Source organism: Chenopodium album, chromosome 7, assembly GCF_948465745.1.
Source record: "Chenopodium album chromosome 7, dcCheAlbu1.1, whole genome shotgun sequence".
Classification (NCBI taxonomy): Eukaryota; Viridiplantae; Streptophyta; class Magnoliopsida; order Caryophyllales; family Amaranthaceae; genus Chenopodium; species Chenopodium album.
Window position 1 is genome coordinate 51,839,256 of NC_137840.1, and position 21,478 is coordinate 51,860,733.

The following is a 21,478-nucleotide window of genomic DNA, read 5'->3' on the forward strand; positions in this document are numbered from 1 at the left end:
CCGAGCCTGATTTCAATTCCATGATATACCTATGTCATGATGAAGCCGACAACCCAAAGTTTGTTTATAGAGAAACTATTGCCCAAATGATCCATAATCCAAATGCTTTCAACCCACAGTACTCCAATCACAAAATGCGGCCTGATCACTTAAAAACGGTGACAAAGCCAACCCATATCCCAAACTTTGATGATTATTATGCTTTACCCATTGAAGCAAAATCACTACTCAAGCCATGGTACCAAGAAACAAAGAGCTACATCCCTCGCAACTTACAACACCTAATTGATCCAAAGCCGGTGTTGGACTTAAATATTCCACCGATTAGGTTGTGCTTGGATACAGTGTACCTTTGCATGGGAACATTCATAGACGCTTTCCAGGTTTTGGATGTTCCCATATTTGAGTGTATGGTTATCATACAAATTTACAAAGCTAAGAAATTTCCTAAAAGGGGGCCATTCCACATAGTAGCATTTGATCCAGTTGTATGCCCCAATTGGGTCCCTCATTTGCAAAATTTGCCCTTAAACACTAAAATGGTGTGTTGGAATGTGCGTGTTATTGGTCGGGATTCTTTCCTAGAGAATTTTGAGTGGGTGTATGGTGTTGTGAATCCTTCAGTTGTTATCCTTTTGGAAACAAGGTATTTTGATGAAAACGTGAAAGAGGTTATTTCTAAGTTGCTCGTGCATTTCAGAGTGCACACCTCGTTCATCCATTCATGCTATGGTGGAACTGCTATATTCTATACAAGGAAGAGGTCATCAAGACGGTGGGGAACCCTCTATTCTCTAATTATGCCTTAACCAATGTTGTTTTACAGGTAAAATACTTAGGATTAGTTTGGTTGAATTACTAGTATTAATAGAATATCATCACTAATTATTTTCCTTAATGCAGGGAAAGGAATCAGACCCACCTAACCTGAAGTCTGTTTTCCACAAGAAGTTGAAGACCATCTTAGACTAATGGTGGTAATGACTGTGTTGAATAGTGAATGAACGATTAAGGGCTACAACGTGTAACAGAATGGTTGGGTATCATTTTGTTTAGGGTAGTTTTAAGCTATGTGGAAGTTGGTGTTAATCAGTTTGTGTTGTTGGATTAAGTTGTTAACACTCGGATTTATATGTTAATGTTGTTTATCATTTTGGTTATGTACGATCCTTCTATAATTATGACTAGTATTAGTTTTAAGGTGGACTTTCATTTGTACTATGTAACATATTAAAAAATTTAGCCCTATAATATTATGCGATTGTGATTTATTAATTATATATAGTAACTAAGATATTATTTTTTTATGTGAATAGTTTCGTGATGCAGATTTGATTATGAATTTTAGATTAGTTTAACAGTATGTGATGATTGGATAAAACTAAAAGGATTTGAATAAGTTTACAATAGCCAAAATTATGTGAATATTAAAATTTTTGGTAAATATTCTTAACACCCGAAATAATTTTTGGAAGTGTAAATTACGAGAAACAGTATATATAATTAATTATTACGTGTATTTGTAAAGGATAAATTCGAAATATATATCGCATAATTGTCATTATAATTCAAGTGACTTGTTAACAAAATCACAAAAATAATATTACATATTTCACAAAGATCAAAAGAAAGCAACTTGTTCTTAATTTTTTCAAGCTTTTCCAACCATTTTGATGATATTAACCATCAATATTTGAGAGTAGTTCAATTAAATATTGTAGTTGTGAGTTGCACCTAATATACATTTAAACAAATTTGGATTAATATTCCCTTAAGTAAGATACCTGGTTTTATTGTGAGGTATTAAAAACGATATGATATTATAAACAATATGGTAGATTTAACGATAATATAAGACATGATAAATTTCACTTAACCTATCTAAACTTGTATTATCATCTTAACCGAAATATATGTACACACCACTTATTGAGTTTATTTCAAGAAGGGAGTGCTTTGTATATGAGTTGATGTTACATTGAACAATAGTCATTATTAATATTGCTTTATGTTGAAACTAGATGAAGCATGTGCGATGCACGGTTTGTTTGAATTTTTTAAAATAATTTTTTTATACATATATTTATGTGCTAAAATTTGTTATAGATAAAACTCCTGATATCAAAAGATAATATATTATATTTAATTAATTTAAACTGGAAAATCTCATTCGCCAATTTTTCTTATGTGTCATTTAAATTATTTAATTCTGAAAGAAATTAATAATCTTGCATTTAATTGGTTACCACTAAAATTTATTATCCTACATGGCACGCTGAAAAAATTAAATCCTACGAGTACATGGCTCTCATATATATATATATATATATATATATATATATATATATATATATATATATATATATATATATTAGATTGTTAAATAATGGGGAAAGTAATTCTCATTGTATTTTCCCATTCATTCTCTTTGGCTACATTACAATATATATAAACAATAGGAATACATAACCCTAATATTCCAAATTATCTTATCATCCTAATATAAATATATTCACATTATCTCGCGTGTATTTTTTCACAATAATATCTCATATGATATTGTTCTCATAATATTATATCAGAATTAGATGCTTTAATTTTAACTTATTCTATTAACTTGTATTAATCTTGTTTTGTGCCCTTTTGAGGTGCTTGGATTTGTAGTTGAATAAGGAGATAATTTTGTTATTCGAATTGAGTAATTATAGATTAATAATAACTTGTCAATCATAATATTACCGGTCATAAAAGATATGGATGGTTATGAATATTTGTAATTGGAGTCAATATTTTGACATTAATTCTATCCAAAGTTGTAATTCTAGCGTCTTAAGTTGTGGTTCCGTTCGACAAACAGTTAATATGGTAACTCCATCTGTTAGGTTTAGGGAGATTCAAACCATAAATTTTATAGACCTTTTTAAAATAGATACGTGAAGACATAAAATTAAAAAGATCGGTTAATGTAATTATTAATACTATAAGTTACAACATCGGTTCATAATTACTATTAATAATAATGTCAGCTAAAATATCGGTTCTTTTTTGTTTTTGATTGACAACTTATATTAAACAATAAAATTAAATATATTTAATTTATATGTTATAATAGCAATTAAAAATTCTTAGTACCAATTAAAAAATTATTTGCTTCTAAAGATTGTTGTCTAATATATTACAACCAAATGAATTCGATTTATTTAAATGTAGTACAATCTTTGTTATTAAAAATATAAAAAACAACGTACCATCTAACTCATGCCTCAATTATAAACTACAGTAGAGAAATAATAATACAACTCTAATAAAAAAAGGAAATAATAATACAAGTTGTCATACGTTGCCTAGTATAGAATATTTATAGAATTACCTAAATTAGCATAAACAAGGGGGCTCAAATAAGTTAGGGGGCGTTTTGCAGTTGTTTTACGCACGACTCCTTTGTACCAGCAACATGTTCCTTGACAGCTTGGAAGTAGTGAGGCCTTTTTCATGCAGGAGACAAATATATCGTGATAAACTTGTTGTATGTTCAACATCTGGTCAAAGAAAAGGATATCTTGTGATTAAGTGATCAAATTGAACCTAATATCAAAATAGATAGGTCAAGCAACTTACAGGTCTACGATAGAACTGATATCTCATGTTATGGAGTAAGCAGATTACAACATCATTTCATATCGAGAGTTTGTCTTTAACGCAATACAAATCCGGTACAAAGCAAGATCAGAACTTAAGGTTTTTCCACGGTCTTGTAGAATAACCTAGAAGAAGCCAATAAATAGTTTTTTAAGTACAACCAATTCCATGTATTGAAGCCAAACAAGAAATACTCACCTCTGAGACAACCAATAGAACAGAACATCTGGGATTTCCAATGAATGTAGACAATGAAGGGAGAATCACGGTATTGTAATCTGATAGTCCATCGAACGATACTACCTGAAGCTAACACCAAATCACAATTAGCAATTAACATTAAGACTATAATAAACAACAGAAATAGGGAGACAATTGCATGAACTTAAAACTCACAAATGCAGAAGATAAAATTAATGGCCAATCACCCATCATGAAATAGTTAGAAGCTCTCATTATCTGTAAAAAAAAAATAAACATATTTGTTTATCCTCATAACTGTGCCATAATACAGTTTATAAACAGTCTATATTAACTACCAAGTACACGACATTTCCCATTGAAAATATTACCCCCAAAATCATCTTTCTTAGCAGGGAGAGAGCTCTTGTAGGTAGAAACCTGATGACACATAGGTAACAATAAAATGAGCAACGAACTCTTAGCAAGGGAAGAAACCATTCATATACAAAAGAGCTTTTACCTTCACCAATCATCTACATAACCAACATGCGATAAAGCATCGGACACAACTGATATTTTGCCTTGTGTTTGATTCGGTTCTTCAGAAATAACAGCAACAACACTTGCACTTTCTATTCCGTATGTGTTTTCAGCTTCCTCGTGAGGGATCTTTGATGATGACGCTCCTCTACGACGTCTAGGAGTCGTTGTGAAATCAATATCATGTTCAATAACAACCTTAGTTACAGGACCAGGTCCATCCGTAGCTTTAGCCTGCCTTGGATGAATCTCACCATAAGCAACATCCAGGGTCTATCAACACACCAAATTGTACCAGTTAGTACATACACGCTTGAATATAAATAAACACAGAGTACTGTAAAATGAAACTGGTTAACAGATAATATCATATACCCCTTTGCATCCATAATCACCTCCTTTGGGTGATCTGTCTCCTTGCTAGCAATCATTATCTCCTTCATGGTCCAGACCTTCAACCTAGGGAAAACACCCCATTGTACAGCCTCCCTATCAAGCCGGTCCAAGTAAAAAATCTGTCACATACCCTCAACAATTTATTAATCACATTAAAACCAAATGCCAACAACTACAAACATAGACATAATACACTGATCGTACCACGACAAATAAAATGCAGCCACCACATCCACCAGCATGCCCATAAGAATAAAATCTACGAGCAAAGGACCGGACACTAGAAAGCAGCTTGGATAGCACCAGAGTGCACCAATCATATTCAACGGCTTCCATAGCACATGTCAAAGCAGGTACCAAGTCAGAAGACAATCTAGTGGACAAAGTAGGACAAAACAACATTTCGAAAGCAAACAATAAGAAGAGCGTCTTGAACTCTTCCTCCTCGTTCTCTTCCCAGTAACACTCAAGCCTCTCCAATAACTCAGGGTAGACTGGAATTCCTACTTTATCATAGACGTTTGGTTGTCCATTATTCCGTGTTGTCCCGTATTTTGCAATTATGTTTTTAACCTTTTCCCGTTGTACCCTCTTTAATGTTTTGCATGATGGAAGTATCTTTAGTCCATTAGGGATGCCAAGAACCCAATGAACTTGATTTTTAGACAACCTTAAACACCTTCCATCCGGGGTTGTAACATCTTACTAATCGGATCCATTCGGGTCACTAACCAGTACCCCAGCTGCCTTGGAAGATGCATGTCACCAGATAAATACAATAGCCCTCCAAATCCCATTTCGGCAACCCACCATCTCCTACGTGATTCAAAGGTTTGATAGATTCTGGCAAAACTCTCCACTCGACAGTTAATGTTTGGTGGCTATTGAATTTGGGTACAATACGTTAAATGGAAAAAATAACAACATCATAACATTAACTTGAACTTGAAAAACAACACACATTGTACTTTATCTTAGACCTTGCCTTAAAAAACTCCTTTAAAACTTCACCTTAAGCTTTTAATTTCCCACCAACAGTCAAACTATCATCCTACTGGTAGATTTCAAAACATCATAAACGAAAGTTTGACAGCCAGAGAGTATCTTGGTGTGATTTAGAACTTATCTTGAACATTGCCCGGAATACGTGTTTGCTATCTTGCATCATTTGGAGTAAAATTTTATTATCCGTTGCGTCTAATACAATCAAACTACTAGAATCAAACTAATAGTAAACCAATTTAATTAATACACATTGCAAATTTTGAGAACAAACAACCATAACACAAAAAAAAAATACAGAAATTGTTCTAATGCTGCAAATCGAATCGCAAACTAAAATTCCAATTCATAACATTTCATTAACGTTAATTGTTTGGTTTTCAACAAAATTGGATTCACAATAAGTTTCAGAACACAGATGATGTTCACTACTACCCATCGCCAGAACACAAACAGTTTCTGCTACTTATCGACGAAATTGGATTCACAACAAGTTACATTAACACAGTATGTCTTCAATTTAACCTATTTGATTCGCAAAAGCTAAGCTATTTAATTCGCAAAATCTAAGCTATTTAATTCACAACATATTTTGTTTCAGAATAATCTCCATCAACATAAAGCCATAGCAAGAGCACAAACAAGAATTTACAGAAACACAATCGGTATTCAATTCAATCCATATAAACAACAAAATTTGATTCACAATAACAACCATAAACCTAAATGGTCTTCAATTGAAGCCATAGCAAGAGCACAATGTCGCAATTTGAGTTACTTTTCGACAAAATACCACATTAATTCAGTGCGATTTAGTTCCACTAACCTTTTCTTTTTTAATTCAACCGGACGCCGCTCTTGCGGCTTTTGGTTGTATTCCGACTACCACATAACCCTCAAGAACCTCAATTTTACTTATAATTGATCACCGACGATGGAATGTCAAAGTTATGGCCACTGAAGAAACAATCGGTGAGAATGTCGAATTAGGGTTTCAAAGTAGGGGTGAGCATGGGACGGGTACCAGTACCGTTAGTACTAACGGTTCGAGTACCCGATAACCAAAATCACTAAAAGTGATACCCATAACCGAAACCGATAAGTTTGGGTACCCGGATTTTCGGATCGGTTATCGGGTACCCAATAAGATATCCAATAATGATAATTAAACTTAATTATGTAGTTATTATGATATAATTTACAACTAATTAAAAACAATACCATATGATCTTGACTAAATTATTAATAATATTACTAATCATTGATATTATAAAGTGATTATGAAGTAAAGTAAAAGTTTAGATTTATATTAATAGATTTAAGGTCGGAAAAAAAAAGCAAAAAAAAAATGCTTATCGGATCGGATCAGGTAACCGTTAATTTTAAAATGATACCCATAACCATACCCGATAACAAATTATCGGAACGGGTACCCGAACCGTTATGGTCATCGGATCGGGTACCCTAATTTTCGGAACGGTTATGGATCGATTTTTAGGGTTTTCGGTTTTTCGGGTAGTTTTGCTCAGCCCTATTTCAGAGATTGGGAAAGTAACCAGGAACGTTAGAACAATTTGCTAAAAGACGAACGTTAGAACATTGACTAGTCAAGCGTTAGTTTCATAGTTTGACTAAAAAGAACGTCTGCCATGTCATTTAGACGTTTTCCCCATTAATGAGCGTTGCGACCATATTGCCCCCTACTTTAATTGGGAAATGACATCTTTGCCCCTTGATTTACTGATTTCGCGCATCAGCCTGATGAACATGAATTTCCTCGATTTACCCAATATGAACCGAATTTAACTCAAAATTTTATTTAACCCAGCCTAAACCCGACTTGATTGCTCAATTTGATACCTATACATGTACTAGATTGATCATTTGCAAAAGTTTAGGTCCTTTTATTTGCTTTACTATGTAGTAGTAAACTCAGTCACTCATATATTACCTTAAGCAAAACTGCAAACATCATAAAACGATTTTCCTGTTTGATTTAACCAACTCATTCATGAACTCCGCTGACGTGTGTCTACCAGAATTTTCCTGTTTCATTATTTTTTATTTTTTTAATCCAACCGGTAAATTCTTGCTTCTTCTCCTTCTTCTTCAGAAATTTCAGTCTATTTTCCCAGAATTTCTGTATTTTTATTTTCTGATAGATCATAAATTCCTTGCATGGAAATTGGATTACTTTCCAAATCTTTCATGAGGTTAGTCTTTTTGTTGCATTTTTTGCGCTTTTACGTGAAGTGTGCAATTTGCTCTTGAATCTATGAAATTATAAACATCACATCACTATAAAAAAAGTTAATTATTTAATTCCATATTTCTAATTAAGGAAATTATAGGTGTAAAAGCTTTGATCATGTTTAATTATTGGCATTTTGAACATTCGGATAATTAAAACCGAATATTCCTCCATTTTTTTTCCTGGGGTTTTCTTTATTTTGTCTACTTTTTCTTTATTCCATTGTGGGTATGTCAATTTTCATTGTTAATCTGTAATATTTGATTTTTTGAATTGTTTGGATAGTAATCTGAATTGGGTTTTTGATGAATTTTGGGTTTCTTTTAATTTAGCTGAAACTCTGAAATTGATGAGAAATCTGGTAGAATTTCATTGATTGTTTTGACTCGTCTGAAAGGTGGTTTGAATAGGGTATTTTGATTTTGTTGAGCTAAAATCTTCCTTTAAATAGAAAAATCACAAGTATTTTTGTTACTGGGAGAAGTTGGTGATTGTTTGGTTCGTTGAAATTTAGTTGGGTTTCTAATTATAGTTTGAATTTGGGGTAGTTATATACCTATTTCAGATTCATATGATCGTCATTTGGGTGTATACATTACCAGTGATTGTAATCGAGGTTGGGGCGGAATTTGAATTTCATTTGTGAAAATGTTTGCTGTGGAGAGATTAGGAAGTTACATTAGCCGAGGTGTATGCACTGTCTCTGGCCCCTTTCATCCCTTTGGTGGTGCAGTAGATGTAATTGTGGTGGAGCAGCAAGATGGTGGCTTTAAATCGACCCCGTGGTATGTTCGATTTGGAAAGTTTCAAGGTGTTTTGAAAGCCACGGAGAGAGTAGTCAGTATTAATGTTAATGGAGTCGATGCTGATTTCCACATGTATTTGGATCATAAAGGGGAAGCATTTTTCGTTAAAGAGGTTGATGCAGCAGAAGGGGAATCAGAGTCATATTATTCCTCTCCAGATGAGAAAGAAGTAAACTCTGATAGTTGGAGAACACAAAAGTCTATGAGCTGCAACTATGATGCTAACCGGACAGAGTTGATTTCTGAACTTGAAGGAAGTAATGGAAAGGTTATAGCTCGGACCAATAGTAGTCGACGGGGAAGGATTTTTGGTCTTCCTTTTGGTAGACGATCGATGAAGGAGAATGGTTTCCGGGATGGAAATGCTAGTGCCGAAGTGGACAGTGTTTCTTTGGAGCGTGCTGAGATTGCTGCGGATTTATTAGAAGTACGGTGGACAACTAATCTCCGTCCTGGCAAAAACCAAAGTGCCAGTGTTTCTAATGCAACTAAAAAGCCTTCTTCTGTATCTTCTGAAGGTAATGTTACTTCAGGTATGTCTGATTGCCTGCAGCCTATATCAAGTATTGAGAAAACTGATACTCAACTTTCATGTTTGATAAACCCTGAAAATTCTGCGGAGTTTACCCTTGAAGAATCTTACATTGCAGCTGATCTTACTGCTGTAGGATCAAATGTATCTGATGGAGTTCATGATGGCTGTAATAAAAACAACCAAATTTCTGTGAGTGAGTTCTCCGAGGTTTCCAAGTCTAGTCCAAATGCACAGACAGTGGCAAGTGAAATAGTTGAAGGCAATGCTTCCCCTGAACTGCCTTTTAATACCATAAATGGCAAGCAGGAAAATATTGGCAAATGCAATGGAGATGAGGATACATTATGGAATGCTTCTACTTCTCATGTTACAGATGTGGTTGGTACCTCTCATCAATGTAGCGTAGGTGAGGTTCCTTTAGAGTACTCCAGCACAAGAGAGCCTTGTAAAAGTGTAACTGGCTCAATGAATGAGCTGAGCTCAGAGGATCTTTATGCTGGTACCAGTGGTTTAAACTCGCTCCCTCTAGGTTCAGAGCAGGAAAGTTCTATTACTTGTGTGAAACATTGTGCTCTTTCTTCAAGTCCTAAAGATCCTACTCAAGACATAATTAATGAAGTAACACCTTCAGATGATAACGAGGAGCAATTCCTTTTTAGTGATCTTGATGACTCTAAGGTGGAGAAAGTGGAACTTATTCAGACCTCATCATCAGGGGGTTCACTAGAAAGCAGTGAAGGAGGACTGCCAGAAACAACTTTCACATATGAGTCACATCATCAGACATGCAATCCTGCTCAAGATAATCTGCTTATCAATGATGCAAGCCTTAAAATGAATTCAAATAGAATGTCATGCCCTATAAACATTTCAAAAGTTCATGATGATGCTGAAGAGAAGGCCTTGGCACCAGTAGCAGAATCTTTACCTATTATGGTGTTTGATGGTGATGATCCATCACGTGATGCTCGTCAGTCAGTTAGTCGTTCCTTGGATTCAACCCTTGAAGCTTTTAAGATGGTCAATAATGATGTTTCAGCTGTTTCAGGCTTGAGTGGAGGTCCACAGCAAGTAGCACAATCACGCTTATTAACTGACAACTCTCAGTTATCAGAGGAAATAAAAAACATCATTTCTGATCCTGCAGTAGGTAAAGATAATTAGACAATTGTTAATTTCATTGCAATACTAAACAAATATACTTCAAAAAAGGACATACTATATTTTAACACGCTTTAACTGACATGTGGCTATCTGATCAGAACCACTTTGGGTATCTTTTGTGTCATCCTAAATAATTTTATACATCAAATCATTATCTCTGAACCCGATTCTTGTATTATAATGAATCAAAAAACAAAATTTATAGCTATTATGAATATTTTTGTATGATTTACATAGGTTTTGAAAATTTAATGAATCACTTTATAATGTTATTTATGCAGAGGTATCCCTCTGCAGACACATGTTATTTGAAGGAATGGGCTACGAAGCTGCTGCTCAAGCATTCAACGCTGAAAAATTGGATACTGACAATTTTCTATCTCTCGGTCTTGATATTTTGAAAAACGATAAGCTTGTTGTCAGAATTGGTGGTCTTTATTTTCCATGGGATGCAGCTTTGCCTATTGCTTCAGCAATAGGTTCACAGGAAAAGGTACCAATGCTGGAACCGAAAGGCATGATAGCTGTTGGTCAAGTTGATAATCAATTTTCTGAAGGAGTCACACAGAAATCTATGAATTCCGAAAATGGTTCTTGGAGATTATGGCCTTTCTCATTCAAGAGATCAAATAGCATACAAAACAGGAATTCTAGCTCTGAAACTCCTGCCGAGGGCCTCAAAGATAATGCTGGAAATTCAGATGCAGTTAATCCCAGAGCAATGAAAAAGAAGATACGGGCAAAGTTTCCCACTTCTGAACAGCTTGCATCCCTTAATCTAAAGGAAGGGAAGAATGTTGTGACTTTCACATTCTCAACAGCAATGCTTGGAGAGCAGAAGGTTACCTTAATTGATAATTTTTATTCTTGTTTCTGCTTTATCTTCCTTCACCGTCATTGTTGGGTTTGTTTCTCAACTGAACTTATTTTCTGACTTGAACAGGTTGAGGCAAGAATATTTTTGTGGAAATGGAATGCACGGATTGTGGTCTCAGATGTTGATGGGACTATTACTAAGTAAGAATTAATTTAAAAATACTGATACTTAGCTAATCCCTTTTTTCTGTTATAATTCATGTACAATTATTGCTTCATTCTAAAGTATCATGAATGCATGTCCTTTCAGTCTTCTTTCTGAATGCAGCCATCAATACATGTGAATTGCTAATTGATTTTAGAATTGGTTTGGTATACTTTAGCTGCATGTTCTTAATCTGTGGACTATGTGAGTCTTGTTGCTGCCCTTTAAATCAGGTTCAACTTATTTTCTTAAAAAAGGGTTTGGTATACTTTAGTTTGCTTGTTCTTTATCTGTGAATTTTAAGAGACTTATTGTTGTCTATTAAATCAGGTTTCAACTAGTTTCATGTGCTGTAATTTTTAAATCCTTAGTGTTTTTGTTTGGCATTGAAATTTCTATTTATGCTCTTAGTCATTTATGTAATTTTCTAGACAAATTGGATGCATACATGATACACTTGGCCCTGAGACCTAGACTCTACTTGTGGTATACAATTTTCTTTCTAAAAATAATCTGTATTGGTTTATTATTTGACGGATTATCCTTGCTGTAAAATGTGTTACTATGCATTTGGTTCAATATCCAAATTTTCCTATTTCAAAATATGAGGCATGTGAACTAATACACAAGAATTTAGTCAACTTTTGCCAACATGTGTTATACATTGGCAATGTATACTATATATAATGTAGTATCAATGTATTAATTGACCTACAGTTCTACATTGATATTAAAAGGTGTAACTAATGACTGTTATTTGTTACAAATAAATGTGGCCAAAACGTCTTCTATTTAGTAAAGAAATAAGGTACATTTAACAGTAATGATCCCTGCAATTTGCCTGCCACTTGTTTATAATTATCACCATGCACACCCCTCACTTCCATCTTCTGAAGGATTTGATGCGTAGATCTGTTGTTTTCTTGAGCTTTTTATTTTGAACTTACAATATCTTTTGACATCCACTGTCATTATCATTTGTAACTCTTTCATTTGGACATTCACCATACAGATCAGATGTTCTTGGGCAGTTCATGCCAATGATGGGAATAGATTGGTCTCAGACTGGTGTCACACATCTTTTCTCTGCTATTAAGGTTTGTCACACAACACTTTGTGATAATTTTACACTTTGTGATAATTTTATTCAGCTATTGTTTTGAAAGTTCATTTATGGAAAATCTTCAATAATTTTCACATATAGTAGGCAACATTTTAGCTAAAATCTCATTAAATTATTCTCTACTCTTTTTTGTGGGAAGTAATTTCTTAGTCAATGCTTTTTAAACCAAGGATCAGGGGGTTTGTAAAAGGTAGTTCTTTCCATTTCTAGTAGTGAGGTTGCTTTATGTTCAACTTACTGCATCCTTTCATAGATAGGAGACTCATTGAGCATTGGGTCAGCACAATGTTATTTAGTGGTAATTACTGCATATACCAGATAAGCATTGGTTATTTTACCACACCCTAGTTGTTATAATAGCAATTGCTTCTCGGTGATGGAACAATATTACACAAGTGCCATGTATTCAGTCGGTATGCTAGATGGTTTATATAGGTTAAACATTTTATCTTCCCTTCTCATTGCTAGATGTGGTGATTCATAATTTTAGATTACTTAACTAATGTTCTCTTGTTGCAGGAAAATGGTTATCAACTTCTTTTCCTTAGTGCTCGCTCCATTTCACAAGCCTATCACACTCGGCAGTTCTTATTCAACCTTAAACAGGTGGTTGCTGAACCAGGGTATTGATTTATTTTGTCTAATGAGAGATTATTTTTTCCCTTCTCAATGAGAAAACTTGCTTTGAATCTTGGTAGGATGGGAAAGCACTACCGGAGGGTCCTGTCTTAATCTCTCCAGATGGACTTTTTCCTTCTTTATATAGAGAAGGTTAGCTTCGCGTGTTGATTTGGGTTATACATTGTATTTGCTATAAATAGTCCAGTATCGTTGACTGCCTAACTTATGTTGAGTAGATTATTACGGAGTTAAAAAAATGGTTATGATAGTAACATAAGTATATTTAACAAATTTCATAGTCTTCAAAACAAAAAAAGAAACAAATTTCATATATATGTCGGCTTCTGCTGTTCTTTTTCAGGTTTCTCCCTAGCTATGTGTGCCTATGGTGCTTTTTCTTGTGTTGTCAGTTGTCAGTGTTGTGGTCTTTGTGATTGTGGGTGTTCTCCCCTTTAATATTTAAGTCCCCCCCCCCAACACCTTCTCTAAAAGTTTACCATTTGTAAAGAAAACAGAAATATAAAAATGCTGATGGTTGCTGTAAACCTATTACTAAAAGAAGAAAAGTGATATTATGTATCTACTAGGAGGGTAGCCATTTCGAAATTGAAATAATGGTGAACAATGCTATCATAACAATAGGTCATTCTTTCATTTTTCAATTGATGTATGTAATCTTTATGTCCCTCATTTCTTTCTTCTTTTTGATGTGAGAGGGGGTGGGAATGGGATAGATGGTGTCAGGAATGAACAACTTGGCAGTAACTTTTTTTGTTTGCATAAGACATAGAACATAGCCACATGTCACAATTATGTAAGATAAGACCAATACAATTAATAACTACTCCCTCCGTCCCTTAATACAAAGCCTCATTTCCTTTTTGGGTAAACTAAATTACAATGCCTCTTTCTATTTAAAGGTTGTATTTTTTGACATTATTACCCTCTTTTTATGAGTTGTCATCTTTTTTCCATTACTTTTTTGTACTTTTAACATCAATTCCCAACACTTTCTCTCTCTATCTCTTCAATTATTCCCAAGTACTTTTTTCTTTCTTTCTATGTCTCTCTAACCCACATGCACATATGTACTTTTAGGGCCTGTTCCGATTGACTGAACTCAGCTGAACTGAACTGAACTGAACTGAACTCAACTGAACTGAACTGAACTGAACTGAAATGAATATTTTATAAGAGAAGGAAATTAGGAGCTGAACTGAACTGAACTGAACTGAATTTCAACGGAACAGAACATGCCCTTAATCATTACTTTTACAAAATTTACAACTTTCTTAATTCCCACCCAAAAACCAAAAGAGGCTTTGTATTAAGGGATGGAGGGAGTAGTAATTTTGGATAGTATTGAAGTATCATTGTTATGTGTGACATCAAGGTTTATGTAACTTAGTGATTTACTGTTATGCAATTTTAGCTGTATAACTCTTTTTTTTTTTTTTTTTTTTTTTTTTTTTTTTTTTTTTGTGAGCAGTAATTAGAAGAGCTCCTCATGAATTCAAGATAGCATGCTTGGAGGTTTGTTCCTTGACTACTTCTGCATCTATTCGTACTTAAATCTGATTTTTCTACATAAGCCTCATTTTTCATTGTTCTCCATATTGGAATTTGTAATTGCTTTCAAATGTGGATAATGCTATGATTGTACTTCTTCTGTGCTTTTTTGGCAACGTTTTGACTTTTGCATTATCCACATAATTTACTTTGACTCTTTTAGTGATTTATACTTGGAAAAAAAATGTTGGATCGTATTAGATTTATCTCAATGTATACTTCCATGATATAAATTTTTTTTGTAACTTTTATTTATTAATAATTAAAGATATTATTGATTGAAATTTGTGCATCACAAGCATGAAAGTCTAAAGATTGTCAAAAAGTAAACAGAGGAAGTATAATCCATCCATTTGTGTGTTCCATGTTTATGTTTTAATTTGTACGAAGTAATTCTTATCCTTACATTGGAGTGAAAGCATCAATCAATCAATCAAAGCCTTAATCCCATAAGTGGGGTCGGCTAACATGAACGAAATTTAATTATTCCGTGTAGTCATTGACATAAATCTTCCTCCTCCATCCCTTACGTGACAGCCAGTGACAACCAGTGTAAAATTTTGTCACATCCCATGACATGAGCCAAACTGATATTGGAGTGAAAGCATAAGCTTTTAGTATATATTTTTGCATTAGTTTCATTCTTTATCTCTTAAAACTCCTTATTTTGACTTATTTGAACTCATGTTTACTTTTCCTGAACTTTTTTATTTGTTAATTTAACATGGTTGTTTTAACTGAAGGTACTGGCCCTTTTCTGAAATTATTTTTCGTGAAACTTATTTAAGGTGAAAAACAATGGCTATAGTGCATTGGCTATAGTGCATTGGGGGTTTGGGTTATGTCCATTAAGTTGCAAACTTGAGTATAAACACATGGGGCTTTACTTTTCTGTTATCATGTAATTATTTTGGTCACCCGTGCAGCACATCTTGGGCTTGGTTGAGGTGGTCTGATATGGTCTCGTTCCCTTAAGGCTTTAACACCTCTAACAGCTCAATATTTACCCAAGCTTGACACAAATCTCAGATTGTTTTACGCGCCATGGGAGAATAAGAGGCCTTCTATTTTGTCCCACTCAGAATGTACTTCCTCCGTTCCCCAAATGTTGCAACATGGGGATGGGACACGGATTTTAAGAAGAGGAGAGAGATAGAGAGGAATAAAGATTGAGAACCATGTGATGAGGAAAGAGAAAGAGAGAAAATATCTGCAAATAGAGAATTAGAGAAATGTTGCAATGTTTGTGAAACTTCCTAAAATGGTAATTGTTGCAATATTTGTGAACGGAGGAAGTACGTCTTAGTAGGAATGATGGCAGGAAGTTTGCTGATTCATCATTGGCTATTGATTTGATTTTGTTAAATTGGAATGGAACATCTTGGTGATACATAAAGCATGATAGGATAATTGTAATTTTTCCCATTGATATTTTTAGGGGCGTCTGAACTTATAAATTAATCTGTTTCTGTTTCATCTATGAAAATTTTGTTTCTTGGAAAAAAAAAAAAGAAAAAGAAAATAAGCCACTAAGACTCAAACTGGATGTTCTGTGTAAGACCTCATGGGACTAACAACATTTAGCTTGTGTTTCTGTTTCTTGCTCATGTCTTGCTGCTGATTGATTGATTTAAATGTTCACTGATTAGATAGAACTGTGAGACTGAGTGTACTCCTTTGCTGATTACTGAATTTCCTATTCTTTCCTGTTGTCTGGTGCTTAGCCCATGCATCAGGGAAGAATTGAATTAGGAAGACTGGAACGTGGTTGGAACTTTTTGCATAAATCTTATTGCTATTTAGGATTTTTGGGTAGAATAGAATTTAAGTGGATGATCCCATTATTTTTGCGATGTGTAATACCATTGTGCAACTTTTATCTGTGTCTGTCATTGAACAAAAAATTCTGACATCGAACTAAAACTCTGTCATCGAACAAAAAATCTAGCTTAACAACACTTCATCCTCTGTCCTTGCTATCAAGAATATTTTTCATGCCCCTGTATCAAATTTGTTGATGTGATTGGTCTCAGTTCCATACAAATGAATCATCCTGGTGCATCTCCAAACAATGAGCACTGCATTTCTTCTGTATAGTTTATTATATCAGGTTGAAATCCAATTCAATCCAAGTCTTTTTTCTGAGAAGATTGAGAATTAAGGGCTATCTGGCTAGTGAATCGGGATTCAGCTGCCCTCCTTTCCATTTCAAGGAAACCATAACATCCTTAAATTTCACCTGATAAGAAAAAGTATTGAGGGAGGGGAACTTCTGCTCTATGTTTTTAACTCTGCAATACCAATCTGATTAAGAATTTGATTTTAAGGCTTTTCTTGTTTGGCATTGTATTCTGTTTCTATTGCATATGTGGACACAGTTATACTTGTCTTGAAATTATGATGTGTAACTAATCATCGATGGGGAAATGTTGCTTGTGGATTTTGCAATGGTGGTTATATAGGATGTTAAGGTGCTGTTTCCATTAGATCACAATCCATTCTACGCCGGGTTTGGAAATAGAGACACTGATGAGTTAAGCTATCTTAGAGTTGGAATGCCTAGAGGGAAGATCTTTACCATTAATCCCAAGGTAGACTTTACTCTTGCATTAATACCAAACAAGAAAATAAATAAATTGGGACATTAGTATCTAATAACATAATATTTGTTTTATGCAGGGTCAGGTTGTTGTGAACCGTCGAGTGGACTCAAAATCTTATACATCCCTCCATGTTCTTGTACATGACATGTTTCCTCCAACAACTTTTCATGAACAGGTTATTTATTTATTTAATATGATAATTGTTGGTAGATGGTTTGATAGTTTGTTGATAGTTGTCTTTTCAGTCCATTATTAATTGCTGAAAGTGTTAATGTCATTAGTGATTACTATGTCTATACTCTATAAGGGTGGTGATGGCGAGTTTTAGGATTTGAGAGAGGTGGTGGTTTGGGGTTTAGGGATGCTATTTGGGATATATCCGGCTGACAAGGGCGGAGCCAAGGGGGGGCTGGCGGGGGCCTTGGCCTCCCCCTTGGCTTAAGATATTAATTAAATTTGCTCTTAATTGTCATTAATTTTGGTGTAGAGGAGTTGGTTTTTTTTCCATGTGATAGTATGCAAGTTGTCAAGGGATCAAATCTTGTAGCTAACAAAATTTGTTTGTTTTTTTCTTTTTTTTTAAATGTAAATGTAATACGTAGGTATAATCTTGGCCCCCCTCACTTAGAATTTCTGGCTCCATCTGTTTGGATTTTTTTTTTTTTTTTTTTTTTTTTTTTGGGGGGGGGGGGGGGGGGGGGGAGTAATGTGGTGATGTGTAATTGAGGATATGTGTTTTATAATTATTTGAGTAGGAAAGTGCTTAAAGTATGTTTTATTTAAAAGAAAAAAAATTAAAAAAGGAAACACAGAAATCATTATAATTTTTTGCTCTACTTTTTACTCTTAGGAATTGTTTTGCCCATGATGTGTTTTGCATTGAAATTTCATTTTAAATTGCTGTGAGGATGCAAGGACTAAATTTCCATTCTTTGAAGTTTGATTAAGCACGCCTCCTAAAGAATCCTTAGATTTGACATTGGCTAACTGGGTTTATTTTTGAGCAGACAAATTTCTTATTAAGATGTCATAAACCACTGTTTTACAACTCAGTTTTAAGTTACAGCAGGGATGAATATGAGAATTCTAAGAAGTTTTAGGCTGGAAATGTGCTTTGATGTGGATTTTTGAATTAGTTTTCAATGTCTGAAACATCTCTATTTCCAGGAGGACTACAACTCGTGGAACTTCTGGAAACTACCACCTCGAGATGCCATTTGAAAGATCTGCGTACTATGAATTGACAGTTAGTCTGGCTTTAAAATAGGAAGGAATATATGTGCATGTTACTCCAACAGGTAAGGTGTGCTATTCTTCTTTCATCCTCTATTAATCGTCTTAAATTTGCAGTTCTATTAGTAGGAGGTAAAAAAAATAGGAAAAATTGCTCCCATTAATCTGAACTTTGCCCCATCCGCCGAAATTAATCCCAACTTTCGTTTATTATCTATTGCACCGAACTTTGGGGGGTATTAATTTTCGTTGCACCCAACAGGTCAGCCAACCTGATGTAGCAGGTTACCTAGACACGTGTCAACACGTGATAGGTCCAAAAAAAAAAAGAAAAAAAAAAAAGAAAAACAAAAATTAAAAATCAAAAACCTACCTAACCCAGCCCCCTACCCTTTCCCGGAAAACACCACACCCCCACCCCCACCCCACCGGAATTTCGGCCCCCTCCCCGAAAACCCCTCCCCCCGCCATCGAAAAACGCCGCCCAGCCACCCCACCCCCAAAAACCCATCCCTTGCATCGAACACCACCCTTAAAACCCCAGATCCGCCGCCCAGCACTCCCCCTTCCCTCGAAATTCACCCATTTCCTTCCCCCACCCCCAAAAACCCCTCCCCCGTTGCCGGAAAACGGCGCCCATCCCTCCCTCACCCTCGAAATCCATCCCTTTCCCTTTCCCCACCCTCAATTTCACCCCCTTCCCACGAAAACGGCACCCTCTTTCCCCGTCAATTAGCCACGAAAACAACTATGTTAAGGTTGTTTTCGGGGTCTGGGATGGGTGGTGGAGGAAGGCCGGTGGTTTTTAGTGGAAGTCGGGGGTTGTTCGACCGTTTTCCGGTGAAACTAAGGGTCGGAGTTAGGGTGAACGGCGATTGAGGGTGGTGGTGGTGGTGGAGGTGGCTGTGCGTGAGTTTTTTTTTTTTAATTTGTTTGTTTTTTTTTTTTTTAAGCCTATCATGATGCGACACGTGTGCAATTAATCACAAGTCAACAATGTTTACCTGATTAACCGGTTGCAAGTCATTTGGGTGCAATAAAAATTAATACCCCCCAAAGTTCGGTGCAATAGATAATAAACGAAAGTTGGGATTAATTTCGGCGGATGGGGCAAAGTTCAGATTAATGGGAGCAATTTTTCCAAAAAAATATCTAAATATTGAAATTACATGCATATATACCCAAGTAAATTTGCCATGGATGCAAGGAAATTTGCATTGCAATATTACATGCAGATTCATAAATATTACCAATATATAGAACTATCTATTGGCCATCCAATGAAAATTTTACTATGTTGGCACAAACTATTTATTTTGACGTTTAACCGATCACTTCTTATATTAGTGGAATTTTAAATGCTATCCTAAATTGAAAAATTATTTAGTGTATCAAACAATGCTAGGAACATGAGCTTTTGATTTCCTTAGCATATAGATGGTAGATTAAAGAAATGTGGATATGCAGTCTTACATTCTAAGATTCAAATCACTTACTGAGAATCAATTTTCTGCAGGTTCTGAAATGACAACATTAAATCTTCTGCATTTTTATCCACGCAGGAGTCGGCTCATGCACTTTCAGTTGATATCATATGAGAGGAGAACTGCCAAAGAATGTGTATAATAGTTTTCTTCTTCTCTTGTTTGGTCAATGTCTTTGTTTTGACTGTTGTACAGAATGTAGAGTTACCACAAATTTTTACTATATAGAATAATATAATGAAAGATGAAGAAGCAATCAATCGAGTCTACGACTTCTGTTGTTGCTGTCATCATTTATTTCTTACGAAAGCAACAAAAACAATAGGTAGCATACTGATGTATAGGATTACAGGGAAACACGGTTACGAACTGGAGGGGAAAGAGAGATGTAAATTTGTATGGATGTATTAGCTTTTAAAACTAGTTATATGAGAATCTTTGTTCTTACAAGTTATATGGGTGTACGGGATGTTATACCGCAAAGGGTGATTTGTAAATCAAAAGACATAAATCCTGATTTCTTTAAAGTAGGTGGTTTAAAACCTTACTTTTAATTACTACAATATAAAACTTTTTCCTTGCATTTGATTTGAAAATTTTGAGTTACTCTTCATATAAGAAAAAAAAAAATAAATAAATAAAATAACACAAAGTTTTATATGTGTTCGGCTAGTCACAGGTTTTTTTTTATTTTTTAAAAAATTATTTCTCTCTCCTCTTTTTTTTTTTCTTCTTCAAGCTAGAACCTTCATCTCATATTTTCTCAGAGAACACAAATTTCGCAACCGCCGTCAATAGTCATCTTCGTGGTTTGTTCGTCGGAGGCGGTGGTTTCGCTGGGAGGGTAGTGGTGGTTTGGTGACTCCTTCACCGGAAAACAAGTTCAAGGTTTTTAAGGTCAAATTCAGCCATGGTCGAATTTGACCTTTTTAACCATATTTGAAGTGAAATTCGAAACCATTTTTAACTTTTTAAGGTATTTGTTCAATTTGATTTTTTTTTTTAATGATTTGGTTGGATCGGGGTTTGTTTGTGGGTTACGGGCTAGTGGCAAAGCATTTGGGGCTAGGCTGGTGGTGTGGGTACCGGAGTTGGTGGTGTTGTGGGTTCGGGCAGTACAACGGTCGAAGGTTGAATGATGTTGGTGTTGTGGGCGCCATTATTGTTGACGCCATTGTGGATTGCTCAGAATGTAAATTAGCAGTGATTGAATAAGTGTGAATGATGAGATTATACGAAGTATCTTTTTCTTATTAAAAATCTTTGTTTCTAAAATAATTGTTTGAGCAAATTTTAATGAATTTTACA

At 34.8% G+C, this 21,478-nt stretch overlaps 2 protein-coding genes across 12 annotated transcripts; one reads left to right on the plus strand and one right to left on the minus strand.

Moving 5' to 3' along the window:
• Nucleotides 1-3,259: 3,259 nt before the first annotated feature.
• LOC145637904 (uncharacterized) lies at nt 3,260-6,764 on the minus strand. Of its 5 annotated transcripts, XM_081688906.1 has the most exons (8): nt 6,587-6,764; nt 4,963-5,087; nt 4,738-4,877; nt 4,343-4,635; nt 4,212-4,260; nt 4,036-4,098; nt 3,838-3,948; nt 3,260-3,539 (listed from the first exon to the last, which is right to left on the minus strand). In XM_081688906.1, the coding sequence occupies exons 5-8, from the start codon at nt 4,221-4,223 to the stop codon at nt 3,345-3,347; spliced, it is 381 nt and encodes a 126-aa protein (XP_081545032.1). In that variant the 5' UTR covers nt 4,224-4,260; nt 4,343-4,635; nt 4,738-4,877; nt 4,963-5,087; nt 6,587-6,764; the 3' UTR covers nt 3,260-3,344. The 5 variants fall into 5 exon arrangements, 3 of the variants coding, with proteins under 3 accessions (XP_081545032.1, XP_081545033.1, XP_081545034.1); XR_014114536.1 differs by having other exon boundaries at nt 3,260-3,948; nt 4,963-5,955; XR_014114537.1 differs by having other exon boundaries at nt 3,619-3,948; nt 4,963-6,764.
• A 991-nt stretch (nt 6,765-7,755) lies between these two features.
• On the plus strand, nt 7,756-20,802 carry LOC145639053 (phosphatidate phosphatase PAH2-like). Of its 7 annotated transcripts, none has more exons than XM_081690170.1 (13): nt 7,756-7,973; nt 8,560-9,350; nt 9,486-10,502; nt 10,798-11,357; nt 11,460-11,533; nt 12,550-12,634; nt 13,180-13,266; nt 13,359-13,431; nt 14,771-14,814; nt 17,313-17,441; nt 17,530-17,628; nt 18,621-18,751; nt 20,203-20,802. In XM_081690170.1, exons 2-12 carry the CDS (start codon nt 8,660-8,662, stop codon nt 18,672-18,674), a joined length of 2,913 nt encoding a protein of 970 aa, XP_081546296.1. In that variant the 5' UTR covers nt 7,756-7,973; nt 8,560-8,659; the 3' UTR covers nt 18,675-18,751; nt 20,203-20,802. The 7 variants fall into 7 exon arrangements, with proteins under 7 accessions (XP_081546296.1, XP_081546297.1, XP_081546293.1 ...); XM_081690171.1 differs by having other exon boundaries at nt 8,560-9,335; XM_081690167.1 differs by having other exon boundaries at nt 8,560-10,502; nt 18,621-18,756.
• Nucleotides 20,803-21,478: the final 676 nt, after the last annotated feature.